Source organism: Enhydra lutris, unplaced genomic scaffold (assembly GCF_002288905.1).
Source record: "Enhydra lutris kenyoni isolate GAN:26980312 unplaced genomic scaffold, ASM228890v2 scaffoldscaffold77, whole genome shotgun sequence".
NCBI classification, from domain to species: domain Eukaryota; kingdom Metazoa; phylum Chordata; class Mammalia; order Carnivora; family Mustelidae; genus Enhydra; species Enhydra lutris.
In genome coordinates this window covers 2128943-2141820 of record NW_019154161.1, presented here as the reverse complement: position 1 = coordinate 2141820, position 12878 = coordinate 2128943, and the positions used below count along the sequence as shown (strand labels likewise).

The window sequence follows — 12878 nt, the reverse complement described above, 5'->3', positions numbered from 1 at the left end:
AGACACTTAACTGACTGAGCCACTCAGGTGTCCCAGGGAAGGGGGCTTCTGAGGGGCTGGCTCCACAGGTGCATTCACTTTGTAAAAACCAGAGCCAGACCGGTGTGATTTGCGTGCTTTTCCGTACTCATTATTCGAATTTCATGCTGGAAGAGGGAAGAAAGAGAAGCACCACCGTTAAGGATTCAGACCCCAAGGGGCACCTGGGTGGCTCAGTGGGTCAAGCCTCTGCCTTCGACTCAGGTCATGATCTCAAGGTCCTGGGATTGAGCCCCACATCGGGCTCTCTGCTTGGCGGGAAGCCTGCTTCCCCCTTTCTTTCTCTGCCTGCCTCTGCCTACTTGTGGTCTCTGTCTGTCATATAAATAAATAAAATCTTTTAAAAAATAAAGGATTCAGACCCTGGATTTGCCCCTCTGCTCTGCTGCTGACGAGCTGGATGATCTCGGGCAAGATGGCTCCCAGAATGTGCCTCGATTTCCCCATCTGTGAAGGGGTTTTACCCCGTTCCAGATCTGTAAAATGTTACCGTAGGATCTGCCTCCCTTGGTTGTTAGGAAGTTTAAACGAGTGTATTTGTTAAGTGTTTGGAACAGGACCTGGCATGGAGTGAGTGAGAATAAGTCAGTGTCCATTTGAACCTGTTCTGGAGCGCGTCCTTAGTGGGGTGGCTGGGCGCTGGCGTCGATCTGTAGTGTTGCCTTGAGAGCCACAGGCAGAGACCCAGCCTGAGGCAGGTGTGCTACACAGGCCACTCACTTGCCATGAGCTGCTTCCCTGTCAGAGGTGAGGGAGTTCTGAGGCGATGTCCAAGTCTTGGTAGAACTCTGAACCAAGCACAGTCTTTCCTCAGATGTCTCAGTGGCTACCTTCCTGGAAAAGCCGCTGTGTAATTTTTTAAAGAGATTTTATTTATTTACTTATTTGAGGGAGAGAGAGAGATATGGGTGGGGGGGGGGGCGGAGAATCACAGGCAGACTCTGCGCTGAGTGCGGAGCCCAACGTGGGGCTCAGTCTCATGACCCTGAGCTCATGATCTGAGCCAAAACCAAGAGTTGGAGGCTTCACTGACTGAGCCAGACAGACGTCCCCCAGAATCTATTGTGCATTAAAATCAAACACAGAACACTTGAGTTTATACATAAAACAGTTGGGATTCGACTCGGGTAATTACAGGCCATTATTTCACGGACATGGATGTCCAGTGGGATATTTGAGGGTCACACAGGGTGTGGCCAATTCTTTGTGGTGCGGGGGGCCTCTTCATCTGGGTCCCAACCTGTGGCGGCCCTGTGATATCCAGAAACACCCCCAGAAACTGCCCCCTGGCCTCGCTTGTCACGCCAACCCACCCCGGGAGTTCCTGAGATGTACTCTAGGGGGCAGCACTATCCATTCACGAACAAGCGCAGTCCGCCCTCTTCTGCAGTTTCTCTATTTGCGACTTCGCCTCCTCGCTAAATGTATACGTAACCCCCCAAAGCAGCACCCGTGATGCTTTTACGATCATCGTGTCACTCACACAGGGGTGGAAAGCTGGAGCGGTCCAGCGCATACGCAACTGAGTTTCAGCAAATTGGTGTTCTGCCTTCCTGTCTCGGCTCATACCGTAACCCGGTATCCTTGTCTCCTTTTCGCCTGCTACTGAGTGCCACGTTTTTCATGTCTTTCGTGCTTTTCTTATTGATGGCTTCACCGTCTAAAATGCCCCCCACTCTTAGTGCTTAATGCTGGCTAGCATTCCCAAGTGCAGGAAGGCTGTAGTGTGTCTCACAGAGAAAACGTGTAAATCCTTCAGGCTTGAGTTACACAGCTGTTGGCCGTGAGCTCAAAGTTTCGGAAGCAATGTTGTATAGTAGATAAGGTGTCTTTGAACGGAAGCATGCATAAAACAAGGTGATGTAGTGATCAGCTGAGGAAAATGTGACCAGAGGCTCACAGGAACAAAGCCCCGTATTTCCCATAAGCAAATTCGTGTTCATGGTCACTACACAGAATGTAACTTGGCAAATAAGGAGACTCAACTGTGTATTTTTGCCTTTTTATTTTTATTTTTATTTTTTTAAAAGATTTATTTATTTGACAGACAGAGATCACAAGTAGGCAGAGAGGCAGGCAGAGAGAGAGGGGGAAGCAGGCTCCCCGCTGAGCAGAGAGCCCGACGCGGGGCTTGATCCCAGGACCCTGGGATCGTGACCTGAGCTGAAGGCAGAGGCTTTAACCCACTGAGCCACCCAGGCGCCCCTTTTTGCCTTTTTAAAACGTAGACAGTGGTATGCTGTCTATACCATTCTGCACCTTGCATTTTCCACTTGCTATTTTAGAAATCTTTTCCTGTTTAGGACACCTGGCTAGCTTGGTCTCTAGAGTGCGCAACTCTTGATCTTGGGGTTGTGAGTTTGAGCCCCACGTTGGGTAGAGAGATAACTTAAAAATAAAATCTTAAAAAAGGAGAATCTTTCCACATTGCCCAAGACTTTCTTCGTTCACTTCCACACATCCTTTTAAATCTTCTATGTGTTGCTTTATGAAATGGATACGAGCAGACACCAAATGATGCTAAAACAAGCCTTGAATACAAAATACAGAATTCATGTATCTGTTCTTATGTTTTAAGACCTGCACAGTGTCACAGATGGATTTTAAGCTGAGGGGCGGTGGTGTAATTTGACATAGAGTTGTTGTTGTTGTTTGTTGTTTTAAGATTTTATTTAAAAAGTTGGGACTATGAAAAAAACATTTTATTTATTTGAGAGAGAGCACGCGTGTGCACACAAGCGGGTGGGGGAGGGGCAGAGAGAGAGAGAGAGAGAGAGAGGGAGGTTCTCAAGTGAACTCTTTGCTGAGGGTGGGGCTCGATCCCATGGACCCCGAGATCATGACCTGTGCTGAAATCAAGAGTCCAACTTCTAACCACCCAGGTGCCCCTGATGTAGGGTTTTTAAGCTAGATTTCTTTTTTTTTTTTTTTAAGATTTTGTTTATTTATTTGACAGAGAGAGATCACAAGTAGGCAGAGAGGCAGGCAGAGAGAGAGCAGAGGAAGCAGGCTCCCTGCCAAGAAGAGAGAGCCCGATGTGGGACTTGATCCCAGGACCCTGAGATCATGACCTGAGCCAAAGGCAGAGGCTTACCCCTCTGAGCCATCCAGGCGCCCTTAAGCTAGATTTCTAAGGGGCTAGTTAAGACCACACATCAGGGTCTGGAGCCCCCAAGAGATTGTTCTCTCTCTCTCTCTGCCCCATAGCCATGCTGCGGATTGTCTCAGCCGTTCTCCAATTTGGAAACATCGTCCTGAAGAGAGAACGGAACAACGACCAAGCCTCCATGCCTGACAACACAGGTATCCTACCCGGCCCACAGCCCACCCACCCAACCCAGTGTTTCCCCTTCCTCCCACCAGACAGAGCATCCCCCTGACTCCCCGCTCCCCAGCCGGGCACGCCTCCAGGCTGTGCTGATCCTTTACCAAAATGTCATCTCTTACTCCTGTCCTGATTCTGAATGGTGTCCTCCCTGCCGAAGGTTTGAACAACACCAGTGTACCAAAGATCCCCCGTCATCCTGGCCCCTCTGGGAAAACCGCCATTGGCATTGGGCTTATAACTTCCTGGCCTCTGTGCTTGCCATGTATATACTTTTTTTGCTTTTCAAAAGCAGAACTACAGTTGATACTCCTTTTTTATCCAATGGAAATAGCTCTGCTTCTTTATGGTCATAAAATAATACAAGCTGGATGGGGCAGCAGGGGGGAATCTAGCAAAACAGAAAAGTATAAAAGCAGGGAAATGACCCACAGTCATACCCCTGAGAGGTAAGTAGTGCAACATTTTGGGGTATTTCTCTCTGGGCTTTGTTCTCTGTCCATATCTGTGTAGAAATAATTGTCAGAGAAATGGAATCATGCTTCGCCCCTTTTCCCCTCAAGACAGCAAGAGCTTTGCGTCCATAAAATCCTAGGGGCTCATTTTCCAAAGCTGTACCACCACAGAAGATATGAGAAAGGGGCCCCTCCCCCATGATCAGTGGCACCCTCTGTGGCACTCCGGGTCTCTGTTCACACGCCCAGCAAGTGAGCCGTACATGCTCGCTCATTCGTTCGTCCGCTCTGCAAAGTTGGGGTCAGAGCTTGTAGACCATTTTGAAATTTGCTTTTTTCCCTTAATGCACTGAGGGTAACGTTTCTGGGTTATTAACTAGAATGCTACTGGGGTTTCTTCCTGTGGGGTCTATGGGTAGAACCATATGTCAACATAATTAATCTCCTGGGAACTGCTGGGTGTTTCATTCTCTGCATTTGCAAACATTCATTGGAGAAGGCGTCCACTGGCCAGAGGATACAGCAGAGGCTTTAGAAGCCTACAGAACATTCCTGTGACTCATGGCGGAGCACCCTTGTACACATTCCCTGCTGTTCTTCAGGCCCCTGTTAGAGTTCTTAAATACCTTCTGTATCATGCAAAGTCACCATAGAAGAATTAGAAACTGCAATTGCGGCAAAAGAGCAAAAAAAAAAAAAATGCAAATTCTCATCAGCTCGCCTCTTAGAAATAATCACTGTTTATTTAATTTGGTGTTTTTCCTTCTAGATGTGTTCTTTTTCCTTTTTCTTTTCTGCTGGAGCTGAGCATTTGTAGTAACCGTTTTCCCGTTATGGAAATGACAGAAGCTGGAAAACATTTCTCAAATACCATTTTTTATGCATTTTTTTCCCTTACAAAAATAGGGAAGAACATGTTGCTTTTAAATATTTATTTATTGGCCACTTCCATGGGTTTTTACTCCAATAGCTTTCCCCCCAAAATTATATTAGCAAATCTCCAAGCATATAGAGAAGTGGAAAGAAATTTTATAGCAAACCCCCAGATATCCACCACCTACATTCTGCCATTAACATTTTACTACACTTGGTTTATTGGATATCTTTCCACACATCGGTCATCCATCCTGTGGTCTGGTGCATTTCAAAGTTGCAGATTTCTCTGCCTTTCAGCGTGTACATGAGTAGTTCACATGTGCATGCATCAGCTCACATGTGCGTATCACTTACCAGTATCCAGTATTTGCTTACAGTTGTTCCTTGGTGTGGAACATACAAATCGTGAAATGCACACATCTTAAGTGTACCGTGTAACGAGTGCTGATAATTTTCAGTGACCGCAGAACACGTGTTCAAATGGAGCATCCCTGACTCCCTAACCAGTCCCTGGTTGCTGGGCATTCGGCCTGTGTCCTGTTCTCCTCCATCATCACCCAGGCTGCGATGAACATCCTCTTGGTCCAGTCTTTGCTTGCCTCCGGGATTATTGATCCCATCTCGGGGTCCCAGAGAGAGAATTGTTGGCCCAGAGGACGTACACACTTTTAGGATTGTACTGCTTCTAGTGGGAGAGGCTGGGCCCCTTCTCTGGCCCACCAGCAGTGGGGACGACCCCCTCTGCTGCACTCAGTGGCCACTGCCACGTCCCGGGGCCGATCAGACCTTTGTGCCTGTCACCCTCAGCTGCACAGAAGCTCTGCCGCCTCCTGGGACTGGGGGTGACGGACTTCTCCCGCGCTCTGCTCACCCCCCGCATCAAAGTTGGCCGAGACTATGTGCAGAAGGCACAGACCAAGGAGCAGGTAGGTAGGCCTGGGGGGGCAGGTGGGTTGCAGGGAGAGCCAGCACCAGGGTCGTGGGCCTTCAAGCAGCGTATGCTGGTTTTTCTCTCACTCAACAAACTTTGGCTGATTACCCCATGACCAGCTCTGGTTCTGGTGCTAGGATTAAATTAGTGATGGAAACAAAGACCATGCCTTCGTGGAGCTCAAGCCAAAGTAGGGAACAGATCCTAAAAGGAGATACATAAGCAGTGAGGCCTTCTACAAAGAAGGGGGTATCTGTGGTCAGGAAAGTCCTCTCTGACAAGGTGATATTTGGGTTTGGGCCTAGATGGTTCAAGGCAGAAGGAATGGCCCTGGGGCTGGAACAGGCTTGACAAATTGAGAACATCAAGGAGATCAGTGAGGCTAGAGACTGGGGCAGAGAGGTCGGAAGGGGACAGATCATGCAGGGTCTTAGGAGCCACAGAAAGGAGGTGAGTTTTATTCAGAGTGCAGTAGGAGGCCGATGAGAGTTTAAGCCAGGGAGCAACCTGCTTCAGTTTGTCTTTTATAAAGATCCCCTTGTCTACTGCATGGAGAATTGGATCCTGGGGATACAGGTGGGAACAGGGAGACAAAAGGAGGCTGCTATCATAGTCCAGAAAAGCGACGATAATGGTGGGACTGGGGAGAAGTGAACCCATGCTAGAGGTTTTCAGAATCCAGCTTTCAGGCAGAGGCCTCTGCCTGGACCCAGACTGGCCCCTTGAACAAAGTATTAGGGTGAAGAAGACACAGTGGGGGACATGGGGGCCAGAGATTGGGGCTCACGTGAGAGACCGGTTTCTGCTCTCAGCGGAAGGTATTCTCAGAGGTACTATTGTTGGGATCCATTTTACAGATGAAGAAACTGAGGCACAGAGAGGTTTAGTCACATGCCTGAGGCCACAGAGCTTCTAAGGGGCAGAGCCAGGCTTCAAAACCATGTTGTCAGGCTCCAGAGTCCAACCTCTTAACTGTTATGCTGTCGAAATTGGTTCAAGGTTTGGGGGCAGGGAGGATGAATGAACTAATGTGCCCCGTGCGCTTCACACACTGCCCGGCACATAGTAGGGCTCTGAACCGGTTGGCGTCATCATTAATGTCATAATTCTCTATGAGCTGTGAGGGGACCCTAGTCCACACTAGTGTCTCCTTGCTGGGGGTCAGGCTGGGGCTGCGGGGGCAGGGCCATGCCCTCACCACCATGTGCCACCTGCACCCCCCCTCCCCGCCGCCGCTACAGGCTGACTTTGCACTGGAGGCCCTGGCCAAGGCCACCTACGAGCGCCTCTTCCGCTGGCTGGTCCTGCGCCTCAACCGTGCTTTGGACCGCAGTCCCCGCCAGGGCGCTTCCTTCCTGGGCATCCTGGACATCGCCGGCTTTGAGATCTTCCAGGTCTGCACTTGGTACCAGGCTGGGGCTGGGAGGGCTCCGTCAGCCTGGCTCTCTGTCCCCTCCCTCTGGGTGTCTGTCCACCCAGTCCCCCCATCTCCTCCCCACCCCGGTCTCTGTTCCCTCTCTCACCTGTCCCCTCACCCCCACAGCTGAACTCCTTCGAGCAGCTGTGCATCAACTACACCAACGAGAAGCTACAGCAGCTCTTCAACCACACCATGTTCGTGCTGGAGCAGGAGGAGTACCAGCGCGAGGGCATCCCCTGGACCTTCCTCGACTTCGGCCTCGACCTGCAGCCCTGCATCGACCTCATCGAGCGGCCGGTGAGCCTGAGGGTCCTCCCGCCTCCCCAGCCACGAGATCCCAGCCCTTGGCCCGCCTCCAGCCCTGCTGGGGCTTCTGGGCTCAAAACTGGTGCGTGACGGCGTCCGCTTTGTAGACGTGTGGCCGCTAGACGCTTGGGCCCCGGATATGCCTGCCACAGGACCGGCTTGGGCCAAAGCGCTCGTCAGCAGCCGAACTGTGTCATTCTCGTGTTCGGTCGTATGTCCGTGTGCCTCTTCCAAGAGCTACAAGTTCGCGGTGACCTAAGTGTCCACTATGTGGGGATCTGACGCCCTCTTCCCTTCTTGTTGGTGCTTAGGCTAACCCCCCCGGACTCCTGGCCCTGCTGGATGAGGAGTGCTGGTTCCCGAAGGCCACTGACAAGTCCTTTGTAGAGAAGGTGGCCCAGGAGCAAGGAGGCCACCCCAAGTTCCAGCGGCCAAGGAACCTGCGGGACCAGGCTGACTTCAGCATCCTGCACTATGCGGGCAAGGTAGGGGCTGGGCCGGCCCTGGGGCCTGGGGGCAGGGGTGGGGACCACTCGGCTGCAGATGCAGGGAGAATGCAGGGCCCCCCCACCATGTCCCCTGGAACAAGACATTGGCCGGGGCCGGGGAAGCCCAAGGACAGCCGGGCACACTGTCTGATGAAGTCAGCAAAGCTTGCTCAGGAAGTGATATTTCCAGGAGGCTTGGAGGGGTGGATAGGAGTTCTCTGCAAGGAGAATTACGTGCGTTTTATTCCCTCATTCGGCAAAGACGTGCCTTTTCTGTGCTGAGCAAAGCTGGGGCCCCACGCTGGGCATGGTTTCTGCCCTCACAAGGTTCCTGATCTGGGAGAGGGACAAAGACCGTGAGAATAAAACGCTGCTAGGTGCTTCAGTGGGGGGCAGCGTCAAAGCTGGGAGGGGGAATGCCAGGAGAGGTCTCAGAGGAGAGTAAGGCTCGATCTGGAATTTAAATCAAGGGTCAGCAAACATCTTCCGTACATAGTTTCAGTTTTGTGGGCCAGACAGTCTCTCCGCAGCTACTCGCTTCTGCCACTGTAGCGCAAAAGACACCCCGGGGAATACATAAATGAATATATAAATAAGGGCCATATTCCAATAAAACTTTATCTATAAAAAGGTGTCAAGGCCGGATTTGGCCTGTGGGCCATCGTTTGCCAATCCATGGCTCAAATGATGAGTAACAGCCAGCAAAGGATGGGTGAAGGATGGGAAGGGCTGTCCAGGGATAAGGAACAGCGTACTGAGGCTGGGAGGCAGGAGACCTCTGTGCTCCATCTATCCCTCACTCCCTCTTCCCACACATCGTCTAAGACTTCCCGTGGGCCCAGCCCTGCCCTGTGGGTCAGACCTGAGCCCTGGCCTCAGGGAGCCACTGTCTGGTGGGGGGCACATGTGTGGGGGACTGTGCCTGTCAAGACTGACTCTGGAAGCCTCAGAGCAAAGCCTTGAATACTGGAAAGGAGCCAGCTTTGTGAAAATCCACGGTGAGGGAATCACAGGCGTTGGGAATGGCAGGGGTAAACCTGAGGTGGAAATCAGCTTGCATGTTTGAGGAACAGTGAGGAGCCCAGTGTGGCTGGAATAGAATGGATGAGGAAGAAGTGATGGTGGACGAGGTTCTCCAGCTGGGTGGAGGGAGGACAGATAAGGAAAGTAGAGGGAAAGGGGCCCTACCTGTGGAGGGTGCAGTTCTGGGAATAGACACAAGGGGGCACCAACGCTCTCTGATCCGTGGCGAACTCTGCTGGAGCAGGCGGTCTCAGAGCTTCTGGGAGGTTCCATGGGAAGTTGGGAGAGCTGGTGAAGCTGTAGTCTCACCACCTTCCTCTGCCCGGCTTCACCCAGGTCGACTACAAGGCCAACGAGTGGCTGATGAAAAACATGGACCCTCTGAATGACAACGTCGCTGCCCTGCTCCACCTGAGCACGGACAAGCTAACAGCAGAGATCTGGAAAGATGGTGAGGGCCAGCTTCTCCAGACCCTGTCCCTGGTGCTCTGTACATCCCTTTCCCCAACCCACAGTGCATCCCTTTCCCCAGCCCACAGCCCACCTTTGCTCTAGAGGCTAAGTTCTAAACGGGAGTTGTCTGCTTGGATGCAAAACTGAGGCAGGCAGGCCAGACGGCCTCCCGGTAGTATTTCCAATCAGTGACTGAGTGGTTGGTGGTTGCTATCAAGCCAGCGTCATACTCAGTGACAAAACACACTTCTCCTTAATCAGAAACAAGATGAGGGTGCCCATAGTCAGCACTGCTGGGAAACATGGTTTTAGCAATACTAGCCACTGCAATCAGACTGGAAAAAGAAATAACTATATGGCCATTATAAAGGAAGAGAGAAAGTTATTCGTTGTAGATGGCATATGATCCCTAAAAAAGAAAAAATCGAGAGATTTGACTGAAAAAGAATCAATCACAAGAGAACTCAGCAGCGTGGTGTTTTTATAGATTAGTCCGCTTTGGGGCTTTGCTTTTTTGGCTCTCACAAAGTTCCCGTCAGGGCCCCCAGGGAAGAAGAAAGGAATGGCAGATCACGATGTCATTTGGGAGAGCTTTCCTGCTGCAACAAGGCTCATGTGGGTTTAGCCATCAGTCTTTCTGGAATGGCCTTTCTGGGAGGCACGGGCAGAAAAGCCGAATGTCTTTGGCGTGAACCCTGTAGTTTTCCAAGCCTTGTCCGCCACTCCCCATCCTTAGAGGAAAGGTGATTTTAACAACCAGTGGAACCAGCATCTTGGTTTCTTCCAATTCAAGGCTTCCAGAATCTGTCAGTTTGCCTTAGCCTTTTTCTTAACATGAAAAGTGTAGTTGTGAGGCAATGAGACAAGAGAACAAAATAAGCAAACGTGTGCTTCCCAGACAAACTCGTGGAACAAAGGGCGTGAGGTGCCTCGATGCCGGTGAGCTGGTTTTAGACTGAGAGATCTGATGGTGGTATCTTGCGTGGTTTACACATGATGGACCGACAAGCAGGGTTTGATGTCCAGTAACAGGCAGATTCCGCAACAAGAATCCTCTCCTCAGCCTGAAAATCCCTCCACACCGACACACTCACATTTCTTCAAAGTCTGTGTCCCCTTCAAGGACACAGCACGCTCCCCCATCACTGTGATCCCTGACATCTCACATCTCATAGGTTTTGGAACCCCCCAGGGGTTCCAAGAGTGAAGTGGAAGCTGGGAAGCCTCTTGAGTCCTGGACTCAAACTTGGCACAGTGTTATTTCCTCCATGACTCTCCTGAACAAAGCAAATCACAACAGCCCAGACTCAAGGAGCTGCAAGTCACAGGGAGGGAGAGGGACAGTGGCTGTTTGTGCATCAATCTCTACGACAGCTGCCCTGAGCTCAGAGTCGGGTGCCCAGCATCCTGGTAGCCCAGGGGGGAAGGCGGATGAGACAGGCTCTCCTCAGAGAGGCAACCTCAACAAACTGGGGAGGAGTATCGAGCTTCCTGGCAGCCAGGGCAAAAAGGGATATGTAATGAAACAGACAGATTTAACCTCTAGAGAGATTTTTTTCCCCCTTGGCATTAAATTCTCATAAAGGGCTTTTATCCTTTCAGTCACCTTTGTTGCCCTCCGTGCCCTCCCCACGAAGGCGAATGGGACAATCCCCCTGGCTTTAGAAGTTCACGGCCAGCACTGAAGTTTTCCCTCCTGCTTTGCCTTGTGCTGTTGACTAATAATGCTCTCTTTTTTTTCTGCCACCTTCCCTCTCTCTCCTCCCTTCTCTTGCTGTTCCCTTTACATCTTCTGCCCCGTCTCTCTGCCCCTCCCCTCATCTATCCTCACCACCCCCCCAAGAACATGGGGGTTTCCAGCAATTCTCTTTTCTTGGCTCCTTCCCACCGTCGCCCCCAGGATCTTCAGGGAGGCGCGGCTCTGCCATTTCTCCGTCAGGGGGTGGGTGTTGCTGTGCGTCCACGGGTGAGATTTGCCGGCCAAGGAGGGTGGGCCTGTCGGACCGGGTACCTGACTTTGAATGTCTGTCCCCTCTCCTCCACGTGGAGGACTCTTGCCTTTCTCCCCCTTCCTTGGCGCTTCCCTCAGCAGTTTCCAGACTTTCCGTAGCAGCACATGCCTTCTAACTAAACCGCATGTAAGGGGACAAGCAATTATGATAATACCAGCTGGTGTTTACTGAGCACTTACTATGTGCAAAGCCCGTTTATGATTACTAAGCCCTAGAATCCACTGAACAACCCAGAGAGGCAGGTGGTGGTACTACTAACCCCATGATACAGAGGACACTGAAGTCCCGAGAGGTTATGTCACCTGCCTGAGGTCACACAGCCATTAAGGGACAGAGCTGGGATTTGAGCCCAGGACCTCGGGTCCCAGAGCCTCTGTTTTTCTCCATGCTGTAAGAACTTCATTATCCTTTTGATGGTAGCTGGGAGTTTGGCAGTGAGAGGGAGCATTGAACCTGGGGAGGAAGAGGCCGTAGGTGAGCCCTGCTGCACACCAGGCCCTGCCTGGAAGTCAGGTTTACCTGGTTGACCCTCCTTATTGAGGGCTGCAGGATGTCAGGGTCCCACCTGCAGAAACCTGGCAGGATTTAGAACAGAATTCGAGGGGGAAGGAGGAGGTATTACTCACTAGCTGAAGTGACACCGTCAAAGATCAGGCTGTACTGGGAACAGGTTCGGTGAAGGCGGTCTGTCTTCTCTGACACACGGCACGTAAAACCCAGGCTTTATTACATTTTTTAGTGGGACATCGTTTTAAGTTCCTAAAAAATGCCACCAAGCTGCGTTCAGGATCTCCGGCGCCCTCTCTCTGCCTGTGAAACGGGAACGGTTCTTACAGGCAGAGAGGAAGTGCTCAGTAAGCCTTGCTGTCGCCATCAGCACCTGTGGATGAGGAGCGTGGAGGTGGAGATCTCGTCCTTGAGAAGACGAGACGTCAGAGGCCAGGGTCCCTGAGGACTCACCCTGGCTGGATTCAAATCCTAGAGCTTCATTTTCTAAGCTGTGTGACCTCAGGCACCGTCTTCCACCTCTCTGAGCCTCCTGTCTGAGTTTACACAGCAGTCCAGGGGGGCTGACAACACCTACCTTAGCAGTGTTTCGTATGTAAAGCACCAGGTCCTAGCAATGACAAGACCCTTGAACTTTAACCAAGTTTAACCAGGCCACCTACAACTGACACCTGACCCCCTTCTTCCTCTGCCTCTGTTTCCTGTTCCCATAGTGGAGGGCATCGTGGGGCTGGAGCAGGTGAGCAGCCTTGGGGATGGCCCACCAGGGGGCCGCCCCCGCCGGGGCATGTTCCGAACGGTGGGACAGCTCTACAAGGAGTCCCTGAGCCGCCTCATGGCCACACTCAGCAACACCAACCCCAGCTTCGTCCGCTGTATCGTCCCCAACCATGAGAAGAGGGTGAGTGATCGGCCTGGGTAGGGGGGGGCAACTCCAGCAGCGGGTAAAGGCCTGGCCACTGACCTTGGCTGGAGCCTGGCTCACCTCGGACTGGGTGTGTGACCTTGACCAAGTCACTTTCCCTCCCAGGCTCAGTGCTCTG

At 51.7% G+C, this 12878-nt stretch overlaps 1 protein-coding gene across 3 annotated transcripts in view; it reads left to right on the top strand.

Annotated features, from left to right (window-relative positions):
* Positions 1-12878, top strand: part of LOC111160648 (myosin heavy chain 14) — a 77365-nt gene that overhangs the window by 22047 nt on the left and 42440 nt on the right. For 2 of the 3 annotated variants that reach the window (XM_022523882.1, XM_022523881.1), the window contains 7 exons: positions 3247-3342; positions 5503-5621; positions 6868-7020; positions 7170-7343; positions 7664-7837; positions 9200-9314; positions 12549-12736. In XM_022523882.1, coding sequence (XP_022379590.1) covers positions 3247-3342; positions 5503-5621; positions 6868-7020; positions 7170-7343; positions 7664-7837; positions 9200-9314; positions 12549-12736 — 1019 coding nt within the window. Of the gene's footprint in view, positions 1-3246; positions 3343-5502; positions 5622-6867; positions 7021-7169; positions 7344-7663; positions 7838-9199; positions 9315-11159; positions 11259-12548; positions 12737-12878 lie in introns of all 3 variants that reach the window. The other variant, XM_022523880.1, reaches the window with a different exon arrangement.